At 36.6% G+C, this 15308-nt stretch overlaps 1 protein-coding gene across 18 annotated transcripts in view; it reads left to right on the top strand.

Moving 5' to 3' along the window:
* Positions 1 to 15308, top strand: part of ANKRD17 (ankyrin repeat domain 17) — a 193160-nt gene that overhangs the window by 144894 nt on the left and 32958 nt on the right. For all 18 annotated transcript variants that reach the window (XM_036271035.1, XM_036271043.1, XM_036271051.1 and 15 more), the window contains 3 exons: positions 390 to 485; positions 1778 to 1894; positions 14895 to 15066. In XM_036271035.1, the coding sequence (XP_036126928.1) occupies positions 390 to 485; positions 1778 to 1894; positions 14895 to 15066 (385 nt within the window). The remainder of the gene's footprint in view (positions 1 to 389; positions 486 to 1777; positions 1895 to 14894; positions 15067 to 15308) is intronic.

Raw genomic sequence — 15308 nt, 5'->3', positions numbered from 1 at the left:
GTTATTTCTACTCTCTTAATGCTTAGAATTGAACACAGGATGTTCATTTCTACTGAATTAGGGGAATAAATGATGAGTATTTTTTTTTTCTTTCAGACATTTCCCCATTTCAGACTAATTCTTGAGTTTGGCTTTTTTGTTTTATTCAGAGTGATTGAGATTTTAAGTCAGGTTATTCTGTACTTTGTTGGAAAGTGGGATGAGAATGAACAATATAGATTTAACTTATTAGAACCAAAGCCTCTTTTTCATTTACAGTGCAAAAAATACCCAATTAAGTCTTTATTTTGTAGCACGAATACCAAAAGAATCTTACATAAGACAGACTGTAGATTTACTGAATTCTGTTAGAGTGTGTTTTAAATCTGACCGTAATATCTATTTTTTAGGGTCATGTGAAGGTGGTGCGCTACTTAGTCAAAGAAGTCAATCAGTTTCCATCAGATTCTGAATGCATGAGATACATAGCAACCATCACTGATAAGGTAATGATCAAATTCATCCCACTCTGTGAGCTAGGGATTTCATTTTGCTTTATATACATATATCCCACATTAAGAAAAAGGCCTTAGTTTGAGCAGTAATGTGTGGTATATAGCAATTGTCATTTATCTAGTATTTGGGGATGAAGTATGCTATTTCAGAGACTCGTAGGATTATTTACTTAACCTAATGAAGCAGTAAAACATTCTTTGTGATTGATTTGCTTTATCTTTTTAATTTAATTCTATGTGAACACTACACAACTAAAGCAAATGTTATTTTTCATTAGTGCTATAATCTCTATATATTTATCCAGACTGATAATATGTTAAAGGAACAAGCCCAGTGGAGTTTTTTTAATACCTAAACAAAAATGAACATAGTACTCTCAGTTGTGGGGAAAAATTTTAATGTCTTCAATGTAATATAAAAGTTGGAATAACTTAGCTTAAGAATAACTGGTTAGGATTTTTGCAGAAAAAGTAGGGAAGATAAATAAATGATTTTCCTAGAGATCTAACCAAGACCTTCCCCTGGTGGTGTTTTGATTTTGAGTTTATAAGACATACTCTGAAAATCTAAAGAAGTCAACAGATATAAAAATGTCTGTTTCATTTTCTCAGCAGTTATTACATAATAGTGAGCATATTTTCCCCACAGGTTTTATTTAACGTAGGTAATTCACTGTCTTGCCTGCCTCTAGATTTCTCATGATAATTGACATTCCTGGATACCACTAGGTTTTCTTGGAGGGGAGGATAAGATTAAAAATAAGGATTTTTGTCTTAAGAGAGAAATAGCCCTTTCCTGTTAAAAAACAGTATTCTGAGAATGAAATCACTGAGAAAAATCCATAGTACATGTCTATGGTTTTAATCAGTGATTCTTGAACATGAAATTGTAGAAGCAAAGCTTAAATATGTGACAACAGTTCTTATCAATTAAGTACTTCAAAACTCTTTAAATCCATTTTCTTTATTGAAATTAACCTTTTCCTTAAGCCAGTTAACCAGCTGATATAAATTATTGCACTTCCATTTGCTGTATGATTTTTTTATATTCAAATTATAGGGGTAAATAATTTTAGTTTCCAAAGTACCAAATTAATATTATTTTGAAAAACAGTAGAGGCTCTTTCTTATATATTTTTATTTGCATTCTTTTTGCCTCACCACTGATCTTTATACCTTATGTTCATTTGTTCAAGTACCTTAACTGATATCTTCATGTTTTCAGGAATCTCTAAACGTGAATTGTTTTTTGAGGCTGGAAATATCTTAATTTTTCATTTTAGGAGATGCTGAAGAAGTGTCATCTTTGTATGGAATCAATAGTACAAGCCAAAGATAGACAGGCTGCTGAAGCAAACAAAAATGCCAGTATTTTATTAGAGGAGTTAGACTTGGAAAAGGTAATGATAACCTTTACGTGTGAAAATACATACTTTTTTTCTTTCTGCTTTATTCTTTTTTGTTTTGTTTCATTTTGTTGTTGCTTTTGCTTTAAATTATTTATATGGTTTTCTCTTCATGTATGGCTCAATTAGTAGAATTATGAGTATTTTAAATATTAAAATTTTTCTTTGTAATCAAATTAACAAAATTTTATTATAGGAATTGCATTGATCTGGAAGTCAGAAAACCTAGTCTCTAATGCTCAGTTTTAGTCTTATCTCAGCTAATGAGCTCTTAATCACCATCTAAATCTATACTTTATTTGTTGCCCACAGATTTACTAGAAGTACCAAATGCACTACTAAGGCATAATCAGCTAGTGAAATATAACCACTTGGTGAATGTTTAATGAGTACATTTTTTAAATGGATGAATTCTTTTGTACTTTTCTCTTAGGCAGACTACAGCATCATTTCTATCTATTCCCAAGGGGAGTAGAATACTCCAAACAACATATAGTTTGGGCAGTCCCAGTCCCATAGCTCCTTTTTTATCCCCCCTTCCTATCAATATTTTAGAATACACATACTCTACCATCTTTCATAAAAAAGGTTAAAAATGTTGCCCTGGCTGGTTTGGCTCAGCGGTTGGAGCGTCGGCCTGCGGACCAGAGTGTCCTGGGTTCGGTTCCTGCTAAGGGCATGTGTCTCGGTTGCAGTTTGTCCCTGGCTCCAGTTGGGGTCGTGTGGGTGGCAGCCACTCGATGTGTCTCTCTCGTGTAGATGTTTCTCTCCCTCTCTTCCCCCCTCTCTTTTTCCTGTTCTATCTGAAGATAAATGCAAAAATGTCCTCTGGTGAGGATTAAAAAAAAAAGGTTAAAAATGCTATAAAATTTAACATACACTGTTTAAAATTATAAAGGACATAGCCTGGCTGGTGTGGCTCAGTGGTTGAGATTGACCCCCATGCACCAAGAGGTTGCCGGTTCGATTACCAGTCAGGGCACATGCCCAGGTTGTGGGCCAAATCTCCAATCAGGCGTGCTAGAGGCAACCAGTCTGTGTTCTCTCTCATTGATGTTTCTCTCTCTCTCTCTCTCTCCCCTTTTTTCTCTCTGAAGATCAATAAAGAAAAAAAATTTTTTTTTTTTTAAAGAATATATAATTTTCTGGTTCCCTCTCCTCCCTTAATTAAAGGTAACCTACCTCTTAGTTCTTTCTTCAAGTATTTTAATATCCTGTTTTTTAATTATTTTCTTATTATTTCTTTTGCATATTTGTGAATCTAAAACAGTTTTTCTATAGCTGCACATAGATACCTGTTTTTAAATAAAATATTTTCTCACACCTTTGATGTTTATACTTACATGAAATACATTTAGAATGTATTGCATACATGTGGATTACAAAGTAGAAAGCAGCTTTTAAGAGATATCTATTAAGGAGGTCTGTTCTCAATCAACTTCATTGTTTTTGTATTTATTTATCACCATAATGTGTTCAATTTAAACTGAAATATGCAAAGATAACTCAAGAAAAACATACTGTCAGCATTATTAGTTATAAATCAAGTATGGTAACTAAAGTTCTCACTTCTACCCACCCACACTACTCCTTTCACCTCTCTTAATCACCTTTTTTTATTTCTTCCTTTTGGTCACTTTGGTCCATCGTACTGACCATCCTTTTATCTCTCTCTATCATTAGAACATATGCACCACAGAATGGTGCCTGGCATGTTGTGGTACTCAGTAAATATTTGGTGAACAATTAAATCTACATGTATGGAGATTGTATACTTTTAAAAAACAATCATGCAAGCCTAGGCCAATGTGGTTCAGTTAGTAGGGTGTTGTCCCTTGCACCCAAGGGTTGCTGGTTCAATTCTTAGTTCAGGGCACATGCCTGGGCTGCTGGCTTGATTGATGATGGGGTGTACAGGAGGCAGCCAGTCAATGTTTCAGTTTCACATCAGTTTCTCTCCCCTTTCCCCATCTCTCTCTCTCAAATCCAATAAAAAAATCTTAAAAAATAATCATGCAAGAATATTACTCTAATACTTGCTTTACCATCTTCTCAGTAACTGATGAATATTGTCAAATGATAGTGATTTAAATAACTGCAGAGTATACTCCATGGTGAGTTTGTTTCCAGCTTTTTTATTTATTTTTCCTTTATTGATAGAGAACAGGATGTGAGAGGGAGAGAGAGAACATCGATTGGCTGCCTCCTGCATGCCACCCACTGGAGATTATGCCCACAACCTGGGCATGTGCCCTGACCAGGAATCAAACCAGTGACACTCAACCATTGAGCCACACTGGCTGGACTGTTTCCAGCTTTTTGTCACTACAAATAATGTTACAGTAAACATACTTATACATAATTTCTTATATTTTGATGATTTTATTTTTACAGAATAAGTTTCTTTACTTAGGCCAATATATTTTAAATTTGATACTTTCAGAATATTTTCTTACTATACTATCAGCAATACATGAGTGTCAGTGTCTTGAATTCTTGCCAACATTGCTATCTTTCAAGAACTTCAGATTTAAAGCAAGTCAAAAGGAACTTTCAAATTACACATTTTTTCCATAATATTAAAATTCAAAAGTGACAAATTTTAATTATAAACTAATTAGATGTAAATTGATTCTTTCACACTCACTGATACTTTATAAACAGTTTTGAATGGGAGTGGTGCATAGGTAGATTCTAAATTATAGAGAAGGTTCGGTAATTTCAGTATTTAGGAGTTAGGTTCACTATTTTTTAGCAATGATTTACATCTAGGAAAAGAAGAACTTTTTGCCTTCTGAAAAACAGTGCATTCTGGCTTCACAGTTTCTGGTTTGGAAACATCACTGGAATTGGTCTTATCTGGTCTAAGTTGATGTTCTACATGGGTAACTTATTGCTTATATAAAAATGCTCTTTTGATCAGCCTAATTTGAAAATTTTGGTCAATAGGTTTATGAAAACTGCTGCTGAGGATACTCCCCATTATAATTTATCAGATTCATTCTCTTATTATTCAACAGACATTTACTGAGCATTAACTAAGTGATAAGAGTCTCCACTTGGAGCAGTTCATCTGGTCGAACTATGGAATTTTCAGTTAATTGCTTGTTCTCTTAGGACATTAGCAACTAGGTTATGTTCTTTTCTCTTTTTTATCCTCACCTGAGGACATTTTTCCATTTTTTGCTCAGATAGAGTGTGAGGGAGAGAGAGAGAGAGAAACATCGATGTGAAAGGGACACATCAAGTGGTCGCCACCTGCACGACCCAACCAGGGCAGGGACAAACTGCAACCGAGGTACGTGCCCTTAGTGGGAACTGAACCCCGGTCTCTCTGGACCGCAGGCCAACGCTCTAACCGCTGAGCCAAACTGGCCAGGGCTAGGTTATGTTCTTAGCTGGATATTGGTGTACATTTTTATATTTGTTTCACACTTCCATTTTACTACTTACTGTTTCTCTTCCTACCCTTTTCTTTGTAAACGTTCATAACTGTTTAGGGAGGAATATGGGGTATATTTTTTAAATATTCCTAATAGAGCCCTGGCCAGTTTGGCTCAGCGGTTGAGCGTCAGCCTTCGGACCAGAGAGTCCCAGGTTCAGTTCCTGCTAGGGGCACGTACCACAAAAAAAAATAAAAATAAAAATAAATATTCCTAATAGATATTTTCCATTGGTTTTTTTTTTTTTTTTGCCATCACCTAAGGGTATTAATTAGGCCCATCCCACAATCTCAATTTTATAATTTCATTCTCTGATTCAATTTCCTATCTTTTCAGCTTTACTCCTTCCAGAATTCTACTACCAACAATCTTGGCAACACTGTTTACCAATAAAGTACAGGATCCATTTATCCCACCACCCTTTACTGTTTCTTACTCTTTTCTTCCTACTTATTCTCATCTTTATCCTAGTAACTAAATATGTTTAGGAAAAACAAAAACAAATACTCAACCTTGATGACTAATTTTATTTTAAATGTGTATGTGTGGCAACAAACCCTTTAATGTTGCCCCGGAATCATTTTATAGCCATCTACTCCACTATTGATTACTTTCTCCTTTAGATCCTCTCCTTCACCCTTAGTTGATGACCTAGCATCCTACATCAGTGAGAAAATTGAAGCATCAGAAAAATGCCAATACTTTTCCAACCCCGTCTACCTACCCACCAGTCCCTGTACCCATATACTTTCTTCCAGTTACTAAACTTTTTGTAACCAGTCTCTCCATTTGTGAACTGATCCCATCTGTTCTTCCTTACTCAAAACACTGTTGTAGCAATTCTCTTTTCTTCTATATCATTCATCCCCCTCTCCTGAATTACTCTCAGCATCATACAAGCTTATTTTTCCAATCTTAAAAAAAAAAAGACTTTGATTCTTCCAACTCCCCTTTTTAATTTTTAGCTACAAACCCATTTCTTTATTTCCCTTGTATATTTTGTGTACCTCCAATTCTTTCTTGTGGTGGATCTACTCCTGCAGGTTGTCACTCCCATAACTCCACCAAAACAAACTGCTTTTATGGTCTCCAGTGACTTTCATGTAGTTAAATCTAGTGATTACTTCTCTATCATTGTACTAAGCCTAATAAACCTGACATACTCTCTTCACTTGGCCTTCATTACACTAACACTCTTGGTTTATCTCCTACCTCTTCTGTACCTCCTTTGCTAGTTTCTTCTTGTCTCCCCTCTTAGGAGCCCTTTAGTTCATTATGTGTTCTATTTATCTACTGGTCATTTCATCCTACTTCTTAGCTTTAAATACTTACCAGCTAATCCCAAATTTGTATCATTAGCCCAGACACCTTCCTTAAAGACCAATTTCATATATCCAACTTGCTACTCAATATGTCCATTTGGATAGCTAATTAGACATCTCATACTTGTGTCCCAATGTGAACTCCTGATCCTTGCCCACCCCAAACCCACAACTCTATCTTGTAATTGCTCAGGCTAAAAATCTGGATGTCATCCTTGATTGCTGTCTATTCTCTAATGTGTTGGAAAATCTTGTTACCTTTGCCTTAGAACTGTATCTAGAATCTTAATCACTTTTCACCCTGGTTGAAGTAATTAATATTATCTCTTACATGTATTGCCTCAGTAGTTATTTAACTGGTCTCCCTGATTCCATTATTGCTCTTTATTCTCAGCTTAGCACTTAGAGTGATCCTTTTACATCATTTAAATCAAATTGTCACTCTTCTGCTCAAAACCCTCAGAATAAAAGATAAAGTCTTTAAAACACCCTGCCAGGCCTTAGGTGAACAAGCCCCCTGATACTCTTGACAGTCACTTTCTACTATTCTGAGCTACACTGGCCTACTTGAACATTGCAGGACATACTTGAAAATACTTACAGCTCATGTACTGGCTGTTTTCTTTGCCTGATATACTTCATACCTTTAGATGTTTGCTTAAACTTCACTTTCATGAGGCTTACACTAATCATCCTGTTTAAAATCCAAACCTCCTTGGGGGACAGTGTTCAAAATAAATGAATAAAATGAAAACCCCTTACTGTTTCCACATACACACTTCTCTTCCCCCTGCTCTAGTGTTTCTGTTTTACATTGTACCTAATACCTCTTTAAAAACTAGATACAGCCAGCTGGTGTGGCTCAGGGGATTGAGTGCCATCCCATGGAATGAGAGGTCCTGGTTCGATTCTAGCTCAGGGCACATGCCTGGGTATTGCACTCCATCCCCTTTAGGGAGCATGCAGGAGGCAGCGATTGATGTTTCTCTCTCACGTGGATGTTTCTATCTCTCTCTTCCTTTCTCTCTAAAAAATCAATAAAAACATATTTAAAAAAAAAAATAGATGCAGTCAGCGGCAGGTTTTGCATGTGCAAATTCAGCCACTGGATAGAACATATTTGTAGCGGGGATATGTTATATTGTTGCTCACAGGTACTGTGTGTAGCTAGGCCTACCATGGTTGAGTCTAGACCGGACATGTACAGGCTCTTTTTTCTTGTCATTGTTTCCTGAAAATTATAGTGTAACAACTATTTACATAACATTTACATTGTATTAAATATTATAAGTCATCTAGACATGATTTAAAGAATACAGGAAGGCCCTGGCTAGTTTGGCTCAGCAGTTAGAGGTTTGGCCAGTGGAAAAATGTTCTCGGGTGAGGATTAAGAAGGGAGGGAAAGAAGGAATATAAGAGGATGGGTGTAGGTTATATACAAATACTAAGCCATTTTATGTAAGGGACTTAAGCATCCTCAGATGTTATCTGTGGTGGTGATGGGGGTGGGTCCTGGAACCAATCCCCCATGAATTCTGAGGAACAACTGTAATGTGTATATTATGATTATCATGCATGTATCTTTCCAACCCTCCAACTAAATGTTAGCTTTGAGCTTTATGAGGGCAGGGACATTTTTATCTAATTTACTAAAGAGTTCTAAGAGATTAGAACCATGCTCAGTACATAGCAAGTTATCAATAAATTTTTGTTTGATTCTGCTACTCACCTTTTGATTTCTTTTCTGTTGATATCACTACCTATTCAGACTTGATGTTACTTTCAGCCTCTCACTTATCCTTGCATTCCATTCCCTACATCCATTTATTTAATGACTTTGTGTCATAAATTAATTTAATCCAATGCCTGACGCATATTAACCCCCCCAACACACACACACACACACACACATTAACTATATCAGTGTTATTATCATCACTTTCACTGAGCTTTGGCAATCTCTTTATGAGCCTTTGTTCCATCTTTTTGAGTCATTCCCTTCTTACTATTGCAGTAGGCTTCCTAAGTAGTAGTCTCCCTTTTAAATAAATATCTTTGCCTTTGTCACCTTTTGCCTTCAGTCTATTCCTTCCTCATTCTAGTGTAACTCTTCACAGTTCCCTTAGTTTTCTAATACACAAGTAGGATTGATTGCCTTACTCCCATTTCAAAAACCTTCAGTCTCTTTATTGTCTGCATGGGACATTTTAAACATTCAGGTCCTCCTGTCTCAATTTTCCAGGCTCATCACTTACTATGGTTTTCTACTGCACACATCTCTCTCTCTTTTTTAAAGATTTTATTGTTTTTTGGGTTTTTTTTAGAGAGAGAGAGAGAGAAACATAGATGAGAAAGAACATTGATTGGCCACCTCCTGGGGATTTGGCCCACAACCTGGGCATGTGCCCTGACCAGGAATCGAACTGGTGACCTCTTGGTGCATGGGTCGACGCTCAACCACTGAGCCACACTGGCAGGGCTCACATATCTCTTTCACTTTCATATATCTACATTTGCTCAGGTGGTATTTCTTTAGTCTGAACTATCACTTCCTAAATCCTTAAATTCTTATTTAAAAAATCTTAATGGTCAAATGGTACGTTGTTCCAGAACCCTCAATTTAAAAATGCCAGTCGGGTTTGTGTCCTTTCCTTTTCCACAATGAGGTTATTCTACAACTTGCTCTTCTTCAAAGCCTCTACCCTGTCTCACATATACTCCTAGTTCCCCAGTAAGTGAAATCAGGTCCAGCCAGGTTCCTTGTGAACAAATTTAGGATATAGACTGAATTTCTTACCCTGGTTTCCTACACCTCCAGACTTACCTGACTCTTAATGGTTTAATTATTGTTTTCACCTGTTCTCTTTGGGCTCTTATGTCAGTTATTACCACCTCCTCCCATATTCCTTTGTCTGCTATTTCATTAACTACTACCCTCTGCCTACAATTTAATCAAGGTAAGTATTCTAATGAAACGTTACCTCAAACTTAGTATTTCCTTCTCCAAATATTTTAAGAGAATAAATTTACTGACTGTTACCTGAAAGTGTTACTGGAAAGGGGACCTGGCCCTTGACCGGTCTGCCTAGGGCCAGCCGGTAGTGTGTGTTTTTGACTTCGTGTCGTAAAAATATTTCACAATATGAGTCCAGGTGAATTATAGAGGATGTTTATTAAAGCTGAGGACAGTGAAACAAGAAAAGGCTGGTCTGCTTTGGCTCACTAAGCTATCAGAGAAAAGGGGGCCCTGGAACAGGTTCAGGGGTTTGTCTGGGACCAACGGCTGCTGCCCATTGCTGCCCTGGTTGAAAGCCTCATAGTATCCCTTAGAGTTTAGGAGATGTTTAGGGGAATAAAGGGGTGGGGAAGTTTGGCTGGCTCCTGGGTAGGAGACAGTGCTCTGGGACCTTTGTTCTTTGTTTTGAGTTTTATAAACTGGGCGTTTAGGGGAGGATTTCAGAAGAATATTTATCAGGTTTATGCTGATGAACCAAAATGAGATTTATTCTCTCATCTGTCCTTGGGTGTGGTTGTCAAATGGCACTATTTGAATTTCTGCTATCTGTCTCCCTGAGAAGGGTGCTTTAAGCTGTTTACCCCTGGTTAGGGAGAAGTGCAAACCATTTACTCTTTAGGGAAGATAGGATTTACTAGATGGCCGAAAACTGCTGTTTGAATATCTGTCTCAGTTTCTCTACTCCACTTCTCATGACTTATTAGCTGTCTCAACTCTATTTTTTATATTTTGAATCCTCAATCTAGGATCATATGCCTGCTCCCCCATTATTCCAGTGAACCATGGCAGAGATCACAAATGGCATCTTTCCGCTGAATCCTGTTACCACTTTTCAGTTCTTACTGATATTTTGTGATTTGCCTTCCTTGGTGAAAGTCTTTTATTCCTATTGAAGCCACTTTCTTCTGATTGTCTTCCTGTGCCCCATTACGCCTTCCTTAAGTCTTATTTACTTTTCCTTTTAAGTATTTGACCCCCCCCCCAATACACACATATAAATATACACAGGCCTTGTCATAACTTTTTCATTTTTGTAATCTTATTAATTCATTGGATTCAACTAACACCAGCAAATGTATGACACCTCATAAATCTGTATCTATCTTGTTTAATTCTTAAGTTTTACAGAGCTTCGCGCCTTATAAATCATTTGCGAAAACAAGGTTCACTAGGACTTATGAATTTGTGCCTTATTGTTTAGTGAGTCCAAAATTAGTAAGATCTATGAGGTTATCAAAATACTAGCCTTAGAACTTCAAAATTTAGAAACAAGAATAAATACTTTGCCCTTAAGGCTGAGCAGTAAAGTTTGATATCTCAGCTCTTTCTGTTGCCAAAGGGCCAGTTTTCACTGAACTCTATAAAGCCTCAGGCATCAGCATACCAGAGACTCAGCCACACCCCCACACTAAGACCTACTCTAGCATACCCACCCATCTGTGGGTCATATGGGCTTAGTGAAAGCCTGCTTTATGATTTAAACTTTTCTATTTTAAAAAAGTTCTTCCCTTCCTTGGATTCTAGTCACAATTATCTCCTGACACCGGACAAATTTAAAATTTCAGCCAAATGAAACAACCCATCCTGGCTGAGTCAAAAGTCTTGAACTTCACTTGTTATTTTGATCCCCCAAAAGCAATTTCCTGTACCTTTCTCAAGGTTTTTCTGTTCATACAGACATAATATACATTATTATTCCTAATTCTGAATTGGAAAGGCTTTATATCTATAGCCTCAGTTGCTTAGAAAATATTTTTCTGGCACACTTTTCATCACACCCCCCATCCCTCTCCCCATAACACTTACCGGTTCATTCAATGGAAATCAGAGCAATACAGGACAACCTCAGCCTCTCCCACTGGAGCTCAGGCAGACAGAGCACTTTTACTGAGGACTGGCAGGTAGCTCCAGGAAAGTAAGTCTCTTTTTAATGGCCTGAGTTACACATGCTCAGTTCATTCTTTTAAAAGCACCAATCATATATTACTCCTCCTCCCTTACAGTGAACTAGGGAGTGAAAGTCACCAAACAATTACTGTTTTCTTTCTAGTCCTTCTGAAAAGTTAAGTTCCTCGTGGCAAAAATTTCTAGGGGTGCTATTAAGACAATTTCTAGAACTTCAGCTTCCATTTGTATTCTTTTCTGAAGTCTATCTGCCTGAGAAAGTATCAGTTTTCTACAGATTCTCCTTAACTATTTTCCTTTTCAGGAACAAAAGACTTACTCCTACCCCCAAGAGAATGTAATTATGGTGCATTGCCCCAGGGTGTAAAAATTTTTAAAGGTGAGCAAAACCTTTCAGGCACCTAGCAGGTATAATTTGAAAAGGCAGGAGGAATGTCTAATAAAAACCAAAGACTTAAAAAATGAAGTCAGACATTTTTCTGATGAAAAATAAGTCAATTTGGCCTATGATTCGTTTAAGGCTAGTAGGAGGTGGTTCAAGAAATGTTTATTTAGATTAAACAGTACATTAGACATGTATATAAGAAAGTAAAAACATTCGTGGGTATGGATGGATGAGTTCAATTTACATTATTTCTAATGGGAAAAAAATTATTCAGTATTTGAGCAAATTGTTTTTTGACCAACCTTCCAGAATGAATTAAGTTCAAGAACTGAGGTTTCACAGTACATAGTTTGAAAACATTTGTAAGTAAGGGGACATGCAAACAAAGGAGTTTGAAGATTTTTCCCACTTTATGAACCAAAGAGGAAAATTTAATAGTTCAAGTAGATAGATAGAGTGGAAGGTAGGGAGCAGAGGGGAGAGAGAGAGAAGCATCAATGTGTTCACATTGATTGATTGCCTTCTACAGGATCATGACCCTTGGTCCAAGGGCCAGTGCTCTAACTGCTGAGCCAAATCAGTCAAGGCTAAAATAGCTTATTAAGAGTTAATATTGGGCCCTGGCCAGTTTGGCTCAGCGGTTATAGTGTCAGCCCATGGACCAATGAGTTGCAGGTTCGATTCCGGTCAAGGGCATGTACCTGGGTTCATCCCAGCCCTGCTTGGGTTATGCAGGAGGCAACCAGTGGGTGTGGCTCTATCACATTGATGTTTCTCTCTATGTGAGAAACATGTGATGTTTTTTTCTTTTTCTCTCTCTCCCTCCCTCCCACTCTATCTGATAAGTAGAAAAATATCCTCAGGTGAGGAACTAAAAAAAAAAGAGTTAATATTGGAATTTTAAACTTAATTTTTTTTTTTTACTATGAAAGCAATATATATTCATTTTGACAAGTGGAAACAATGTACAGTTATATAAAGTAAAATTGGAAGTCAACATCTTTCAGCTACCTGTCTCCAGTCCCATTCTAGTCATTCTAATAAGCCTTTGATATGTATCCTTAGTCTTTTTTTTTTTACTTCTACAAAGAGATTCACATAAGAGTGGCCTTCCCCTATAAATAGGAGACTTGGTCTTGCAGTATGCCTTTTGTCCTCCTACCAAATGTAAATTGTAAACATTTTCCCAAGAATATATTTAGAATAGGTTTCAAGACTGCCTTCTGTGAAGGTATATTGTTACTTTGTCCCCCCATTGGATGGATTTACCTTTTTTTCCTGTTTACTGCCATAATTAATTTTATAGTGGAAATTATTGAGCCTATATTTTTTCACTAGCGATAGTCATTTTGTAAGAATAAATTCTTAGGCTGAGCAGTTTGCAGTTTTTTTTTTTATCCTCAACTGGGGGACATTTTTTCCATTTATCTTCAGATAGAGCGGGAGGATAGAGAGGGAGGAAGAGAGAGAGAAACATCAATGTGAGAGAGAGACCTCAAGTGTGTAGCCACCCTTACGACCCCAATCTGGGCCGGAGACAAACTGCAACCGAGGTTCACACCCTTAGTGGGAACCGAACCCGGGCTTCTCTGGTCTGCAGGCAACGCTCTAACCGCTGAACCAAACCGGCCAGGGCAAGTTTGTAGTTTTCATAGGAGGCTTTCATATTACCTTTTGCAAAATGTAAATATTTATACCCGTAGCAGTATAGGAAACAATTTATATTTCAAAACTTATGCTGATATGTGATATCTTTTTATTTTTGTCAAATTAATGAATGAAACATGGTACCTTATTATTTCACAATTTAGGTTTCTTTTGTGATTATGAAGCTATGTGTTTCTTTATCATTCATCCATTTTAAAATTAGATTTTATCAGTTTGATTTTGATCCTTTAAAAATATTTTCTCTTTATAATGTTATAAGAGAGTAAGAAGCTAGGAAAAATCCAGGACAAGTGGAATAGGGAAACAAAGACAGTTAAACAGCAGTTTGCTACCACCTAGTAAATCCTATCTTCTCTAAACACTAAGAGTAAATGTTTTGCACTTCTCCTCAACCAGAGTTGGTAAATAACTTAAATCACCCTATTCAGGGATACAGATAACAGAAATCCAATTAGTGACCTTTGACAACCACACCCAAGGACAAATAAAGAGAATAAATCTCATTTTGGTACATCAGCATAAAGCTGATGAATATTCTATTGATCCTCCCCTGAGACCTCCCCTAAATGGCCAGCCTTTAAAACCCCTGAAAAATGAAGGTCCCAGCAAGCTCTTTCTTCAGGAAGTGCAATACCTTTGCATTCCCTTCCCTCTCTCCTTTCCCCACAGGCACATATCTTCTAAACTACAACGGACTAAACTACCTGGGGAGCAGTGGGCAGCAGCAGCTAGTCCTGGGCTAACCCCCAGAACCTGTCTCCAAGGCCCCATTTTCTCTGACTCCCCAGTGAGCTAAAGCAGCCAGCAGCCTAGGCTCTCCTGTTGCTTCTTCTATACACTTCCTTGTTTTTGCTGTGGTCAGTAAATTTCTGCTTGCTTTTCAACACTATGTCTCTTGATTGAAATCTTTCCTTCAAGAAGACAAGAACCAAGGTCTCGTCATCTTGCTGGTAACAATATCTTTTTTATTTTTTCCAAATTAATGAACAAAACATGGTATGTTGTTATTTTAATTTAGATTTTTTTCAGTGGTTATGAAGCTACACATTTCTTTATTGTTTAATTTGATCTTGATCCTTTAAATATTTTCTCTTTACAGTGATTAGAATATGATCTTGAGCAAACAATGAATTGAACTATATAACTTTGAATTTTATGGTATTCCAATTTTCATGTAATAAAATGACATTATATGACAACTTTTTTCCATGGTGAATTCCAGTGTTATCATTCTGTTTTATTGATCCTGTAACAGTTAAGAGAAGAAAGTCGGAGGCTGGCTTTGGCTGCCAAAAGAGAAAAGAGAAAGGAGAAGAGAAGAAAGAAAAAGGAAGAACAAAGAAGAAAACTAGAAGAAATTGAAGCCAAAAATAAAGAGAACTTTGAACTCCAAGCTGCTCAAGAAAAAGAAAAGCATAAAGTTGAAGGTATTTTCTCTAACCATCTAATTTCTTTCATATACTATATTCTATTGAAAATTAAATGTTTAAAAATATCAGCAACTTAGATAAAAATATATTTCTAAGTTATTAAGTCCTTAAAGTATTGATATGCTATTTTTATTTATAGAATTCTCCCTAACTTTATTATGAAGAACTTCAAACCTGAGAGAAATTGAAAGAATGATAAAACAAACACATGAATACACTTTACCTAGATTTTTAAAATA

This window comes from Molossus molossus, unplaced genomic scaffold (genome assembly GCF_014108415.1).
Source record: "Molossus molossus isolate mMolMol1 unplaced genomic scaffold, mMolMol1.p scaffold_m16_p_1, whole genome shotgun sequence".
Taxonomy (NCBI): Eukaryota; Metazoa; Chordata; class Mammalia; order Chiroptera; family Molossidae; genus Molossus; species Molossus molossus.
The sequence above is the reverse complement of the archived record's forward strand: the minus strand, read 5'-3'. Positions and strand labels throughout refer to the sequence as shown.